The sequence below is a fragment of the Lampris incognitus genome, chromosome 14 (assembly GCF_029633865.1).
Source record: "Lampris incognitus isolate fLamInc1 chromosome 14, fLamInc1.hap2, whole genome shotgun sequence".
Classification (NCBI taxonomy): domain Eukaryota; kingdom Metazoa; phylum Chordata; class Actinopteri; order Lampriformes; family Lampridae; genus Lampris; species Lampris incognitus.
In genome coordinates this window covers 16,063,739-16,079,313 of record NC_079224.1, presented here as the reverse complement: position 1 = coordinate 16,079,313, position 15,575 = coordinate 16,063,739, and the positions used below count along the sequence as shown (strand labels likewise).

At 45.8% G+C, this 15,575-nt stretch overlaps 1 protein-coding gene across 1 annotated transcript; it reads right to left on the bottom strand.

The window, feature by feature from the left end:
* Positions 1-8,290: 8,290 nt before the first annotated feature.
* Positions 8,291-15,370, bottom strand: LOC130123398 (vimentin A2-like). Its single transcript, XM_056292548.1, has 9 exons — positions 14,746-15,370; positions 13,873-13,933; positions 11,698-11,793; positions 11,212-11,373; positions 10,609-10,734; positions 10,053-10,273; positions 9,598-9,641; positions 8,806-8,891; positions 8,291-8,702 (listed from the first exon to the last, which is right to left on the bottom strand). Exons 1-9 carry the CDS (start codon positions 15,282-15,284, stop codon positions 8,661-8,663), a joined length of 1,377 nt encoding a protein of 458 aa, XP_056148523.1. The 5' UTR covers positions 15,285-15,370; the 3' UTR covers positions 8,291-8,660.
* Positions 15,371-15,575: the final 205 nt, after the last annotated feature.

Here is a 15,575-nt window from a genome sequence, read left to right as displayed (position 1 = left end):
GCCCCACTCCTTTTGAGCCGCCCCTGTCGCTGCTCCACCCACTGTCTGCCGATCCAAGGGGCACCCTCACCGACCAGAGGGGGTGCTAGTGCAGCGACCAGGACAAATACCCACATCCGACTTCCCACCCGTAGACACGGCCAATTGTGTCTGTAGGGACGCCCGACAAAGCCGGAGATAACACGGAGATTCGAACCGCCGGCCCCGACTACCCGGGCGCCCGCCCCACAAGCCTTGCCGTTTCAGAGATGCTCTGACCCAGTCGTCTAGCCATAACAATTTGGCCCTTGTCAAAGTCGCTCAGGTTTACTCCTGCCCACCTCTCCTGCATCCAACACGTTGACTACGAGAACGGATTGTTCGCTTGCCATCTAATCTACCCAGACCTCTACATGTGCCCTTATTTGGAGATGATCAAAGTTATTCGGGTCACCTGTGAGTGGTCATAATGTTTTGGCTCATCAGTGTATTTCAGTACCAAAGAAAATACGAAAAGGTGCAGGGGGAGAGTATTTTCTGAAGGTATTGTATTCTTTCAAACGTTATCAACAGGCAGATGTCATTGTCACTAGGCAACAAAGATCTTTCAGCCACAGTGTGAACATTGCATACATTACACTAAGGATGACAAGGGGATAATGTGCCACGCATTGTTCATCATGCTAGTGTGATGTTTACATTGTGCAAGCGGTAGTCTTGGTGCTATTTTAAGGACCAATTATCCTTGCCAACAACTTGTGCACTTTGAAGTTTCCGGAATACTGCAGAAGAGGCTGTAAGAAGTCCGTTCTGACAGGCAGGCCTATTTCTACATCACATGTAAAGCATTTTGACGAAAAGAAAAGTTACAGTATATTGTAGTTCAGTGCCTAATGATTTAATACACGGTAAAACTTTCATTCACTATTTTTTTTTCTTTTCCTGTCACACCAACAACAGGTCTTGGGCTATCGCTGGTGCTGGTTGTTCCCGAATTAGATCTCTTGACACCACACAATCAAAACAAACCATGGTACTTTATGAAAGGCGACAGCAGATCTATGACCATTACCGACTGATGGCCCTCAGGTAATTTACGGGGAAAGAGGGTTTAAATGTGATATTGCAGGGCTACATTTACTGGAGGTGCATTGCATTTTACTAATTTATTCTAAACTATTAAACAGGTCCTAGGTTCATTTCTGAGCATCTGCAAGTGTTCTCTCACAAAACCACACCTGCTTGCTATTAAATCCTTTGAGGATAATGCTTAACCTTTGATCTGGCCATCAAACACTGGCACAGGCCTTCACCTACAGACATTCATGAGCTGCAGAGACAACAAGAAGGCAGGGACGAACTGATCATAGTTCATATCACAGGACAAACAGGGACAAACTGATCATAGTTCATATCACAGGACAAACAGGGACAAACTGATCATAGTACAAATTTTGACTGATTGATCTAAAAGGTTTGGGTAAGTTTGGCACAGTTTTTATTCTACTCTCAAGCAAATCAAACGGCACGTTGACTTTGTTCTCAGAGGTTTCCAAACACTGGAGTAACACGATTATACTACAGCAGAAAACCCTCCTTCATCTCTCCGACACAACGAGATTGAGATTTCTTCATTGTGTTAATCATCGCGGTAGAACATCCGCATTAGGACATCACAATTGTGTAATCTATCCCAGTTACATCTCGCTATCGAGACAACAGCCACACAATCAGAGAGGAAAAACAAGCTCATTAGAGGTCTCCCCTAGACCACGAGGCAAGCCGGTGACACAAGCTCAGTATGAAAAGTCTATCTCCACACCACCGTTACCACAGTTACACAGTCATGTAATTAAGACACACGGGGAGCCGGGGAGCCAACCTTTTCCCCTGCTAAATACTCATTAATGTTAACCTGTGTTGCTAACCCGAGGAAGATAAGTTGACAAAACAGAGTGCTCATGAACCCTCATGTCTCACTCTCGTGTGTGATCCTGCAGCACCATACATCTGGGGGGGGTGAAAAAGTCAGTCTCAGATGAGATATGGTGCACACGTTCAGTTAACGACTTTTTTGCCGGCATGGCTCCAAATCAAAAAGATGAAATCGATAGCCTGAGTGTTTGGTCAGCTAAGCAGACCGGCTTGGACCTTCAGGGGAAGTCATCCCCCAGAAACCAGTCAGGGATCCTTCTGCGCACAGACAAATAAAAAGCGAATCACTGTTACTTAGCCTGTACCAGAAAAAAAAGACAGCTTTCTTTCATTTTTAATGGAGAAACGTCAACAAACAGTGTCAGACACCCAGTGGACCAGCAGAGGTGGCAGAGGGCGTAAATCATTGGAACAACTCCTACGCTGAGATCAAAATACTCTCCAAGGGGGATGAAGATCAGAACATCAAGCGATTAAGGATATCATTTCTACGGGAACCGATTTCCAGTGGCACTTGGAGGAGATACATATCTAGAAGAAGTAACTCTATGGTAATTCCCTCAACTGTATACAGCCTCTCTGTCAATACCCTGTCACGAATCTGCTGACATCACAAATACATAAACTACATCTCAGAAAAAGACAGGTCACGCTACCCAAAATTACATCTCACTTAAACTCTCGCTTCAGTACTGCAAGATTTCCTTTTACAAAGTCACAAATGATCAAATTAAAGTGTTCGGCTACTCAGGAAATTCTCCTACCCGACACCTCTATTCCAATATGAAAAGAAAAAAAAGAAAGCCACTTTATTTGGCAGAAGAGAGTGGGTGGAGAAGAGTGTCAGGAGTGATTTGCGACAGAAGGGTGCAAGAGTTAAAGGGAAGGTTTACAAGATGGTAGTGAGACCAGCTATGTTGTTTGGTTTGGAGACAGTGGCACTGATGAAAAGACAGGAGGTGGAGCTGGAGGTGGCAGAGTTGAAGATGCGAAGATTTTCAATGGGGGTGATGAAGAAGGACAGGAGTAGGAACAAGTATAGTAGAGGGACAGCTCAGGTTGGATGGTTTGGAGACAAAGCAATAGATGCAAGATTGAGATGGTTTGGACATCTGTGGAGGAGAGATGCAGGGTATATTGAGAGAAGGATGCTGAATATGGAGCTGCCAGGCAAGAGGAAAAGAGGAAGGCCAAAGAGGAGGTTTAAGGATGTGGTGAGGGAGGACATGCAGGTGTGACAGAGGAAGATGCAGAAGACAGGAAGAAATGGAAACGGATGATCCGCTGTGGCGACTCCTAAAGGGAGCCGCCGAAAGTAGTAGTAGTAGAGATTCTTACAATGAATTTAATTCATCATATTGTATAGGAGCAGGGGGCAGCTGCAGTGCCCGGAGACCAACTCTAGTTCTTCTTTCCATTGCCTTGCTCGGGGGCACAGACATCACATTAACCGTAACATGCATGTGTTTTTGATGGTGGGAGGAAACCGGAGCACCCAGAGGAATCCCACACAGACACGGGAAGAACATGCAAACTCCACAGAGAAGGGACCTGGGACGGCCTGGGGTTTGAACCCAGGACCCTTCTTGCTGTGGGGCAACAGTGCTAACCACATAATGATATCAATCAGAGAGAGGCAAGCAAATCTTGCCAATTGTTGAGTATTTTTACTTTGTCAATGACGACTATTACCTTAATCGATTACCAAAGTTATAATAAGTTTATTTTCTGTCAAACAAACTAATCAACTAACCAGTAATCAGGTGTATAGGAAGGAAAAAAAGAGCTGGATGGTCAGTGGACCCTCTTGAACTTGGCGAGGGAGCAGCCCTTCACAAATCATAGTGTTAAGTTTGTCACAGCAATTTGGAGAAATTGCTGGCCTTTTTCTATCCCGCAAACTGGAGTGCTTTGGGCCTGATTTATGAACAACAAATCAGCTGTCATTGAGGTCGGCTCAGATCTTCCCCGTTGGGACAGTCTGTCATTAGTGGGACTCAACCAGCCCGGGCCAATTAGAAGTGAAGTGTCTGTGTTGTATTCTAAAAGAAGAGACAGGTGAGAGTACATGTGAGAGCCGGGGAAGAGACTCCTCACCACAGGTGCACCTCACCGGGGACGTAGCAGGAAACTCAAGAGGAATTTTCACTGTCATATGGCCATGGAAACACCACAGCACAGGTGGTATTTTAGGCATCAGACAGGGACAGACGATTTCCTCCAGGGCAGATGAGTGCAAGGGACTTGAATCAATGTCAATGGTGATGGAGTGGGGCAAAGACAGAAGAGGTGAAGTGGCACAGGGGGGAAAAAGCGATGAGACGGTCACGATTTTACCAATGAGCGCATGGATTCCTTGGGAAAATATGACATGACTTCTACATCTATACACAGGCACAGGCATTTTAAAACCGACAAAACATTTTGCCATACCCCCACCTTGAATAACATATAGCCGCATTTTCACACAACTCTTCTGTGAAAATGTTTGGGGTTCTACTTATTCTCCCTGAAACATGAATGTAGATTACTTCTTTTTAAACGGGACAATTTTACTCGCACATCAAAGTGATGCTTTGGTAGTGGAGATATGTTGCATCGAGGCTCCCCTTCAAAGGACTGCCAATTCATTCATGACTGATACCCCCCCACTCCACCCACACACACACCTCACCCCCTCCCAAGTGTCATATTCACAATATTCCTCTGAACCGACCTGTCTGTCTCTCTCATAAGCGGCTGAACAAATGAACCACAGGGATATGTTTTGGGTACTTTGATGCCGAAAAAACTGGGGGGACAGGTGTAACCTGAGAACTGGATTTTCAACGTAACAAACAAACAAACGAGCAAGCAAACAAAGATAGATAGATAGATAGATAGATAGATAGATAGATAGATAGATAGATAGATAGATAGATAGATAGATAGATAGATAGATAGATAAGGATAGCTTTTGCTTTTCACATTGGAATTTTTTTAAGCGCAACAAGACGAACGACCGGGATTTCACTCTCATCTAAAACGACCATGGGCGGTCAAAATGACCGCCAGTTTTTTAAACTCTATATTCTGTCAAGCTAAATACCCAACTGAGATATTAATGCATTGCATATGTTAGTATGTCTGTTAGAAAACTACGGACACCAAAATTAACATTTTAACAATTATAATACTATTTTTCAAACAATTTAAAATCGCAGCTGTCCAACGCCTGTAATTACCGCAACGCCTCGGTGGTGGTCATGGTGCGTCTGAAATGGCGTCTGGAACCAGACATGTTGGCAATAATCACAAATCAAGTTTAGACTATTACTCTGCACTGGAGAACGCTAGTGTGTTTCTAGAACAGAGCAGTGAACTTCGCGAAGGAAATGACGGGACCAACACACCTCATAAATGGTGACATGACGTGAACGATGACGCGCAAATCACGCGCAGTCATTTTGACCGCTCATGGTCGTTTTAGGTACATCTTATCATAACTTTTGTTGTGCAATTGAGCTAAAACTCATTTTAATGCAAATATATGCAATTTTAGGGGCATTCAGGGAGCGGCAGGCCTGTGTCCCCCCCCCCCACAAAGTTATTAAACTTATCTAAAACCCTCAAAATGACCGCCTTGGTCGTTCTAGTGTTAATACGTGCGAAGTAATTGCACGTTTTCACGAGTAAACCCTTCCCATTAACACATTCGGAAGTCTGTCCCCTCCACTATAACTTCTTTCTCTCTGCACTATATGAAAAGAAAGAAAGGAGTAGAGGGAGAGACACTCACTGCTCGGCGCACACCTCTCCTCCACCCGGCCGTCTTCACTAACGGGCACCTCGGACAGCGCCTGCCGCGTGCTCTGCCGTCCGGCCCGGCCCGCCGGCACGCTGAGGTGGGCGCCTCTCCTCGCGGCGCGGTCCGGGCGCGGGGCGGGGTGGCTCCGCTCCGGTTCCGAGCCCACTTTGACCAAGGCGTTCCTGGTTCTTGTCAGTGAAGAGGTCACGGAACCCATTACCGCCGCCCCCACCCCCTACCCACTATGAAAAACAAACAAACCCGGAACCGGCTACATCGTTTTTTCTTTTATCTAAAAAAAACAATAGCCGAAATTGGGCTCCGTGTAGTTCAAATTAACTTAACCAGGAAATATCCCGTTAACTCGTCCCGAAATTCATAAACAGGTTGGAGAAAAAGCGGCTGACGACTTCATCCGGATGCGTGCGGATCTGGAGGTGTGGAGAGCAAACGTCCTGCCGGACCATGTCCTCCGCCTCCCCGACGTCTGGGAGGGACACGCCGCTCGGAGAAAGTTGCTCTCCAGGCGAACATCGGTCTCCCCGGGGTAGGCGAGCCACGTTAATTGCCCCGCAAATTACTCCGGATAAGCCGGCAATGTCGGGGGGGGGGTCAACTGGCCGTCAGCTGTACATCACCACATCCGTTAAGTTGTGAAATTAGAGTAAATAAAATGTTTCCAGTTTTCATAAAGGCAACACTTGTTTTCACTTGTGGCCTGTAGGTAAAGGATGACAATGACGTCACACTTGCCCCAGCAGATGGCAGTCAAAGACAGCCGGTCGTTCTCAGTCAGGACAGGGGGTTCAGGTTTACGCTTAACCTCTCAATGGTGAGAATCATACGCTGTATAAAAGACGTATGGCACACGAACACACATACGGCATAACAACTTATGGGCTGCAAATCTAAACTTGTTTACCGCCGCCCTCTCTGGCCTTGTTCCTGTATCTTGCCTACTTACATAAACGTTAGGCTACTGTACATTTGCACGTACTTACATAGGTTGTGTAGGCCTATACATTCACATTTTTACTACACCTATTTTGCCCACTTTTTTTGCATTAAAATACAAACGTGTGTAGTCTGCAATGTCGAATTGTTATAACTACTTTAATTTCCCACTGGGATAAAGGTCATTTTATCTCATCTCATTTTGTATGTCCAGCCAAGCAGAGTTAACCAGTTGTTAACCAAGAGGAACTGTTTCACACAGTATTTGGTCCGTTTTGTTATGAGCACCCAATGGCAACCAATGGTAGGTACCTATGGAGTCTATAGGCTGTGTAAATCATGTATGTACTTTTAAGTGATTATGAGGGGCAGATTATAAATGTATTTAGAGATAGCCAGTCAACTGCAATATCTTAAAGCTATTTCTCTAGACTGAAGAAATTCTCATAGGAAAAGCTATCGGATCCATCCATTATCCAAACCGCTTATCCTGCTCAGGGTCGCAGGGATGTTGGAGCCTATCCCAGCAGTCATTGGGAGGCAGGCGGAGAGACACCCTGGACAGGCCATCACAGGGTGCCCCACACACACACACACACACACACACACACACACACACACACACACACACACACACACACACACACACACACACACACACCTAGAGACATTTTAGTACGGCCGATTCACCTGACCTACATGTCTTTGGACTCTGGGAGGAAACCAGAGCACCCGGAGGAAACCCACGCAGACACGGGGAGAACATGCAAACTCCACACAGAGGATGACCTGGGACGATTCCCAAGGTTGGACTACCCCGGGGGCTCGAACCCAGGACCTTCTTGCTGTGAGGCGACCACGCTAACCACTGCGCCACCGTGCTGCCCCGAAGTGTTAGCTTTTACAAGCTAATTCTATCCCAAGGACAGAACTGTTAAGTGCTTATGACTTATGAGCCTATTTTGAATACTGCAGGGAAATAAGTAGGCTACTCAATAAGCTCAGGAAGCTTACTCAGTAAGCAATCTCAATTCTGTAAAATTCCTTTTTCATGTTTGGAAAGTAAATATTTAGGATTTATAGAATGAGTACAGGATATCTATCACCTGTGTGAATGGGGACGTATTTGATTTTTGATTTTGAGATACTTTATTGATCCCCGTAGGGAAATTACACTCTGCACTTAACCCATCCTAGCTGTGTAGCCAGGAGCAGTGGGCAGCCGCCATGCAGTCCCCTGGGACCAACTCCAGTTCATCTTGCCATGCCTCGGTCAGGGGCACAGACAGGAGTACTAACTCTAACATGCATGTCTTTTTGATGGTGGGGGAAACCAGAGCACCCGGAGCAAACCCACCGCAGACACGGGGAGAACATGCAAACTCCACACAGAGGATGACCCCCTAGGATGGACAACCCCCGGGTTTGAACCCAGGACCTTCTTGCTGTGAGTTGACAACGCTAACCACTGCACCACCATGCCGCCAAATTAGGTAATGCTGCAGGTAATGTTGTAATTTCCTTACTAATGACGACTATAAGAAAGTTTTTTTGTCAATCCAGGTTTGTTTTCACTCACTGTAAGTCAGTAGCATGTCGTGCTTCAAAGTATCACACATACTCCACAGTGGTGTATTGGGGTCCAAACTTTTTATTGCTGCTTCTATGCGGTGGCGACAACTTAAGGGGCATTGGTTTCTGGAGTGTGCACACTGATTAACTTTACAAAGAAATGCTTTCACAGACCTCAATATGTATTTCTATTGCTTTGATCACTTTCTTTCTAAACAAATGTGACAAGAAATAAATGTTTCAACTAGAAAATAAACCAAGATACATTTTGTCTCAAGTAACAAACTAACTGTATCGTCACATAGAAAGGCACTTTCAGAAGCACTTTGCTTTTTTATGTTTCGCGGCTTGCTTGTTTGCTTGCTGTTAGCCCATGGGAAATGCATTTTTCCATATTGCTATAGCTGGTCATTCGACATCTAGGACAAAGACATTACTCCATCTCCTCGTTGTCCTGGGTCGATTCGTTGATCACCTAGAAAATTATGCAAGAGCAGGAGGTTTAGTGATGAGCAGTCCTTAAAATGACAGGAACATAATCACTGGAGAGACTGAAAACCACTTCAAATTGATCCTACCTCACCGTCCACAGTCTCTATGGTCTTGATGAGAACCTTCTTGGTTGTTGTGGAATCAATTTGAGGTCTGGAGTCAATCATGGTTTCTATGGTCAGAAGTGAGAGGACATAATATTTGTGTTGCTATTCACTGACCACATGACCGCCTGTGTCCACATACACATCGTCAGTACCAAATTCAGGAACTTGTGCATATAAACAGGTAACTGAAGTCAAGCTACTTCCCTGACCTAGTCGGGATGTGGTACATGCGATGCAGAATAACCTCATCCACACTGTAATTCAATAGTCGGTACCAGTATCTTTCAGGTTGCAAATTACAGTTGTCATCCATACATCCATTATCCAAACCACTTATCCTGCTCTCAGGGTCATGGGATGTTGGAGCCTATCCCAGCAGTCATTGGGCAGCAGGCGGGAAGACACCCTGGACAGGTCATCAGACCATCACAGGACAGACACATTCACACCTAGGGACAATTTAGTATGGCAGATTCACCTGACCTACATGTCTTTGGACTGTGGGAGGAAACCAGAGCACCGGGAGGAAACCCACGCAGACACAGGGAGAACATGCAAACTCCACACAAAGAATGACCCGGGACAACCCCCAAGGTCGGACTACCCCGGGGCTCAAACCCAGGACCTTCTTGCAGTTGTCATGTTCCCTTATAACTGAGAAGTGTGTGAACTTAACGCATTTATGCACAACCGTGTTCTGATACAAGTGTGTATGTAGCTTATGTGAGCACAAGCACTCTAAAAAAACAGCATCAAGAAAGTGCATCTTACCTCTCAGGTTTAGAGATGAGAAGTTTGGCATTGGAGATGAGATTCTGGAAATTAATAAGGACATGAATTTTATTCTGCATATTCCTTGAACTTAATACATTAAGCATTATTAATACCATCAACAGGCGAGATAATTATTGACATAGAACGCTTGTTTTATTGTTGCTGTTGCAAATGGTCTTTAACGTGAAATCCTGGTGATCTTTATTGTTGTTCCTTGAACTGTAACCTTTCATGTTACATTATAGTTAGTACCTGTGCCAAATAAGTCAATGAAACCAATTTTTCATTAAGACCCCATGTTTTATGTTAAAAATGCCTGGCTGTCAGTTGAAAAAAGAGACTGTATTTCCAACATCCCTTAAGTTGACTTTTATGAAACTATAAGATTTCAGGAAGAAACATGATAAGATCATCTATGTCCCCCCAAATTGAAACTTGCAATGTCATCTGACCTGCTCTCCTCTCCTTCCAGAAGCTTCCTGTACGTAGCAATCTCTATGTCCAAGGCCATCTTGACATTAAGGAGGTCCTGATACTCCCGGAGGTGACGGGCCATCTCGTCCTTCATGTTGCGGATGTCCTCCTCCATACTGGCTATTGTGTCCTGGTAATTGGATGTCTCCATGGAGAAGTTCTCCTCCATCTCCCTCATCTGACGTTCCCAGGACTCATTCTGGGAACGCAGCCAAGAAGGTGCAAAGTGGCACTTAGTGAATGGTTACGCAAATGAATTTGTGTCTAAAATTGGAAAAGTGTGGAGCTGATTGCTTGGTAACCCATATTTTACAATAGATGAACAGAAATTTCTCACCTAGATTTCTCCTTTTTTTGGGGCAATGTAAGACGACAGCTAAAATCATTGTAACTTTAATTAATTTTTTTCATATCTTTTAAATATGGCTTGAAGCTTATTAGTTTTTCTTTCTGATCCGCTTGCTTCACTCCAGTTTGTATAGGTGATGAAAACTGTCAAACTTGCATTAGTAACCAACAATGCATTATACTCACACTTCCTTTGAGGGTGTCCACTTCACAAGTGAGTGCCTGAACCTGACGCCTGTAGTCAGTGGCTTCCTGTTTAGCTACTCTCAAAGCCTCATTATTTCGGGCAGCGGCCTCGGTGAGGTCAGCATACTGTCAAATACAGTGCAGAAAAGAGAAAGAATATGCGAGACATGGACGGACAGCGAGAGAGATAGACCGCGAGAGAGACATAGAGACCGAGACCAGGCCTTCAGTAAATGATACTAAGTCAAAGATTAAATCCAAGAGGTAATGAACTAGGTTTAGTGAAATGCATGTAAACTGCGAAAGACTGGCTAAGATAAAGATTGAGAATTGTGTCCCACTGAGCCGAAACACCGCAGTAGGGGAGATTAGGGTGTTAATGCACCACTTTGCAATGCGAGCTCTGCCCGTGTTCAAAGGTCAAAGCAAAAGAATGATTCCAAACTACTACGCTAACACTGCTGTGCTGTCTGTGGGCAGATGGCTTAATGGTTTTTCTGGGGGGGAAAAAATAACATTCCAATTCACAGAGTATTCAAAAATAACCAATTATGCTGTCCACTCATTGTTCTATTAATAACCAGCTTTCCTGGGGATTTTTACCTTGGACTTGTACCATTCCTCGGACTCCTGAATGTTCTTGGTAGCCAGGGTTTCGTACTGCAGACGGACGTCCCTCAGAGCAGCTGTCAGGTCGGGTTTAGCCGCATCCAGATCCACCTGCACATGCTGCTCCTGGACCTGGTTCTGCATTTCCAACATCTCCTGCAAGGCAGTAGAGAAGTGGTGTGGTGGGGTAGATTGAAACTTATTAGTATTTACCAAAGATTTTTTTCCCCCTCCATCAAATCAGAAGTCAGTTGTGAGGGGTTGAGAACAAAGGACAGCATAGTCGTTGTAGGAATATTTACCTTGTCACTGCCAAGTCACGGAAAGTCAATGCAATGACCTTTTCTGTTTATCTGAGACTATCAGAACTGATCAATCACTCAGAGCAGGGTAATGTGCTGTAGGTGCATTTAATTCAATATGCAGTGCACTAGATATGGATCACACTGACTTTAAAGCTTTTACAGCATGACCGCCTACCTCTTCATGCAGCTTCTTGAGGAAGTTGATTTCTTCCTGGAGGGACTCAACCTTCCTCTCCAGGTCCAGTCTGGCAAGGGCGGCGTTGTCCACGTCCTATGCCGAGACAACAATTCTGAGTGGGGCCACTTTTGAAAGTGACGCGTGTGCATCATTTATTTGCTTGCTCACACACAGACAGATGTACATTGATGCGTGTGCACATGCAGGTCGTGTGGGTCAAATACACACACGCACACATATGCACATGCACACACTTTGCACTTGCAAGGGCCGTGCAAGCAGGGTCACAATGGCATGTATCCAACATACATCAACTGTAGAGTCGTAAGTAAGAGGTGTCATTGCAGATGTTCATGACAGAGGACTCTGTATTCTCCTGTGATTTTTCAATATGTCCTACACCATGCGGCATCTTTAAGGTCGCAGTGACTCACAGCATTACCGAATCAACAGATTAAGGTTTGTCAAACTACGCCACACAGCGTCACTTGATTTCAAACTAGCTTTAATTATCTTTCTCTCTCTCTCTCAAACCCAGAGATACCCTGGCACCAAAACAACGTGCTTTGTCAGGGGGAATGGCTAGCTGATTATTGAGGTATCAGGAAGCTGCTTTGCCTCGTCCTAATACCAAAGACAATGTCCACTATTCACTAGATTTTCCCATACTGGCCTGAGGCTTGGAGAGTGACTGCATGCCTCGGAGTGAGAGCCAGACCACTGGGATTGTCCTGCTTACTATATGCCATTGTAGCAGGCCACGGGGACTACCTACCTAATAGATCTATTCAAGGTCACGGATCTGCACCATCTATTGATCATCTCAGTTCACTCCCTTAAAAGTGCATAGTCACTAGAAAGAGGAATTTAGCCACAGTTGTGTATTTTTGCAGCTATGCAAAAGCCCAAATGCAACTGTCCATCTAAATTTGACGTCGCAACACTTTTTCGTCTCTAATACATGGACAACCTTTTTAAACCTTGGACAAATCTTTCCTTTGTTTGCATCTAAAAACCTGAATTGGCTCCAAAATTCATAATAACATCCGGAGATAAGCAGTGGCAGAACCAGAACCGGTTAGATTATAAATATCAAGCGCCTCCAGACTGAGACTGCCAGGTCACATGGTGTCTTCTCTTCTCGCTCTGATAACCACATTGGTTCCAACTCTGTGTTTGTGTCCAGCTCAGTCATTTGGACTGAAAGAGATCTCCTCTCATTGAAGGCCTGATTTAACTCAGCAGCCAGGGTAGGACCAGTTCTGCTCAAATGCTGTGCAGTGTCATGGCTGGTTTCTCCTGACATTCAATCAGAGCAGTGCATTTCCCTCTTCCCAGCCCATGACCAAAACGTTGGTAAAACAAGACGAGTAAGGACATTAGTTCAGATCAGATTTGTGTCCTTTAAAATGTTCCTCACACAAATAACTCCGTGTGAAGATCTGTTTTCGAACTTGTTATTTAGGCAGATGAGTTAACTTGGGACACAATATGGTTTTCAGTAGTTTGGGGGTTGGTAGTTTAAGGGTTGAAAAGGTTTTATGATGGGAGGGTTGGGTGTACTGTACACACAGGCACAGCTGGGTGCTGTCTAGAACCAACAGTCTTCACAGTCTTCAGATGCTGGGCACTAAGTATTTCCTTTCTGTTCAACAGTTATGAACCCAGAAACCCTGTCCGGCTTTGCCCAATGCATCATGTCTTCCTCATACTCTGAGTGACCCTATCCAGTAGTTCAAAGACATGACAAGTGGATGGGTTAGTGTTACAGGTTTGTTTTTTGTTTTTTTTTTGTATACTATATTGACCCCCATAGGGAAATTCCTCTCTGCATTTAACCCATCCTAGCTGTGTAGCTAGGAGCAGCGCCTGGGGACCAACTCCAGTTCTTCTTTCCATTGCCTCGGTCAGAGGCACAGACAGGAGTATTAACCCTAACATGCAGGTCTTTTTGATGATGGGAGTAACTGGAGCACCCAGAGAAACCCCACCACAGACACGGGGAGAACATGCAAACGCCACACAGAGAACGACCTGGGATGACCCCCAAGGTTGGACAACCCCCGGGTTCAAACGGTGGCCCAGCGCTAACCACTGGGCCACCGTGCCGCCCTAGGTACATACAAAGCTTGTGTGTTCTTGCGACGTAATGCATGTGAAAAGTTACCCTACCTGTTTGAAGCTCTGCATGTGTGCCTCAGCTTCCTCCCGCAGGGCTATCTCCTCCTGCAACCTGCAATGAAAAATAAAAACACATGATATTGTTCCCACTCCCTCTTAGGTGCGAGCATGGCCTATCCTCTGCACCTCTCGGGCTATGCTCTAGCCGTCTATATCTCTCATCTTCTCAACTCGTGTAGGCTCGCTCATCGGGAGAAAAATACACTTTTCAATCAGCCACAAACTTCAGTAGACCAAAAAAGACATTGCGCTAACGGTGGTAATGCACACCTGGAAAACTGTTTAAACTCGCACCAAAATTGAAACACTAATGTCATCGGACATCACATATTTCTTTACCCATCGTGCCTTTTATGATTTCTTTCTACAAGAAAAACATAATTATGAGAGGTACAATTCTGGTGGGGGGGGGGGTCTTTTAAATACAGCTCCTCCTGGTCCAGCTTCTGCCAGTTGATCTTTTTTTTTCCGGATTCTCGTGATGTCATCAGACATTAATTCCCATACAGCCAATCAGATCAAATCGTCAAAGTTTGAAACCCCGCCCACCCCTTACTTATACTTATCACTCAAAGGTAATCTCATGACTATTAATAAGGACGACACCACTCCCTCGCAGTTCTTGAGACAGCGCGAATAAAGGAATAAAAAAACCACTATATTAGTCATTAACAAATTTTAAAAAAAGTCGCTGAAAACTTAATTATATCTTACATTATCTGAAAGGTTTTGAGTCACGAAAAGTTAAACGCGAGTACCGATGTCGGTCTGACTTTCGCTCTCGTCTCCTATCGTGTACATAAAAGTGACGGGGGGGGGGGGGAGACCACCGCGGCGCTACTGTAAAGAGCTTTATCCCCCTACTTCTCCCTCAGCCTCTCGGTGTCGTCGGCGAGGTTGTCCCGGTGGATCTCCACCCGGGCTCTGTCGTTGGTGAGCTGGTCCACCTGGCGCCTCAGGTCGCGCATCTCCTCCTCGTAGAGGTCCCCGACGCGGGACGTGCCCCCTTTGCCCCGCAGCTGCTCCAGCTCCGCCTGCAGGATCTTGTTCTGCTGCTCCACGAAGCGCACCTTGTCGATGTAGCAGGCGAAGCGGTCGTTGAGGGACTGCATCTGCGCCTTTTCGTTGGTGCGGTTGGTTTTGAACTCGCTGTTGATGGCTTCGGACAAGGAGAAGTCCAGGTTCTCCGCGGCGGGTCCTCGCCTCGCGGAGGCGCTGCTGCGGAGCCGGTGGCTCCTGGCGGAGGACTGCACGACGGGGGCGGCGGAGGAGGACGTGGAGAAGGACACGCGGGAGGAGCGCACCGTGCCGGGGTACTGCCGGCTCGAGAAGGACAGCCTGGCCGGCCTGTCGCCGCCGAACCACTTTTTGTATGAAGACTGAGGAACCGTGGTGTAAGACATCTTTTCGGTTGGCCGGCGTGGTCGCTTTCTGCACGGCGGGTTAGACTGACGGTTGTCCCTGCAGCGCCTACGAGCTCCGACCGTCAAACAGCACCCCTTTATAGTCCCCTCCTTATGCAAATGAGTTCACAAAAACTTTTGAGTGACTCAGTGCAGGTCCTATCAAAAGCCCAACTTGTAAGCGTTATCCATGTGACCTATACCCCCGATAAACTACCCCAGAGAAGCTCAAGGCCTACCTCTCCACTTAGACGTTTTGTCCACGCAATGTTCCTCTCCTCGTTCCAACAG

Coding starts and splice junctions, on each gene's coding strand:
- LOC130123398 (XM_056292548.1), bottom strand. CDS start 15,284: ATGTCTTACACCACGGTTCCTCAGTCTTCATACAAAAAGTGGTTCGGC. Junction 11,794..13,872: donor ACATGCAGAGCTTCAAACAG/GTAGGGTAACTT, acceptor GTCTCGGCATAG/GACGTGGACAACGCCGCCCT. Junction 8,892..9,597: donor CTCATCTCTAAACCTGAGAG/GTAAGATGCACT, acceptor TTCTGACCATAG/AAACCATGATTGACTCCAGA.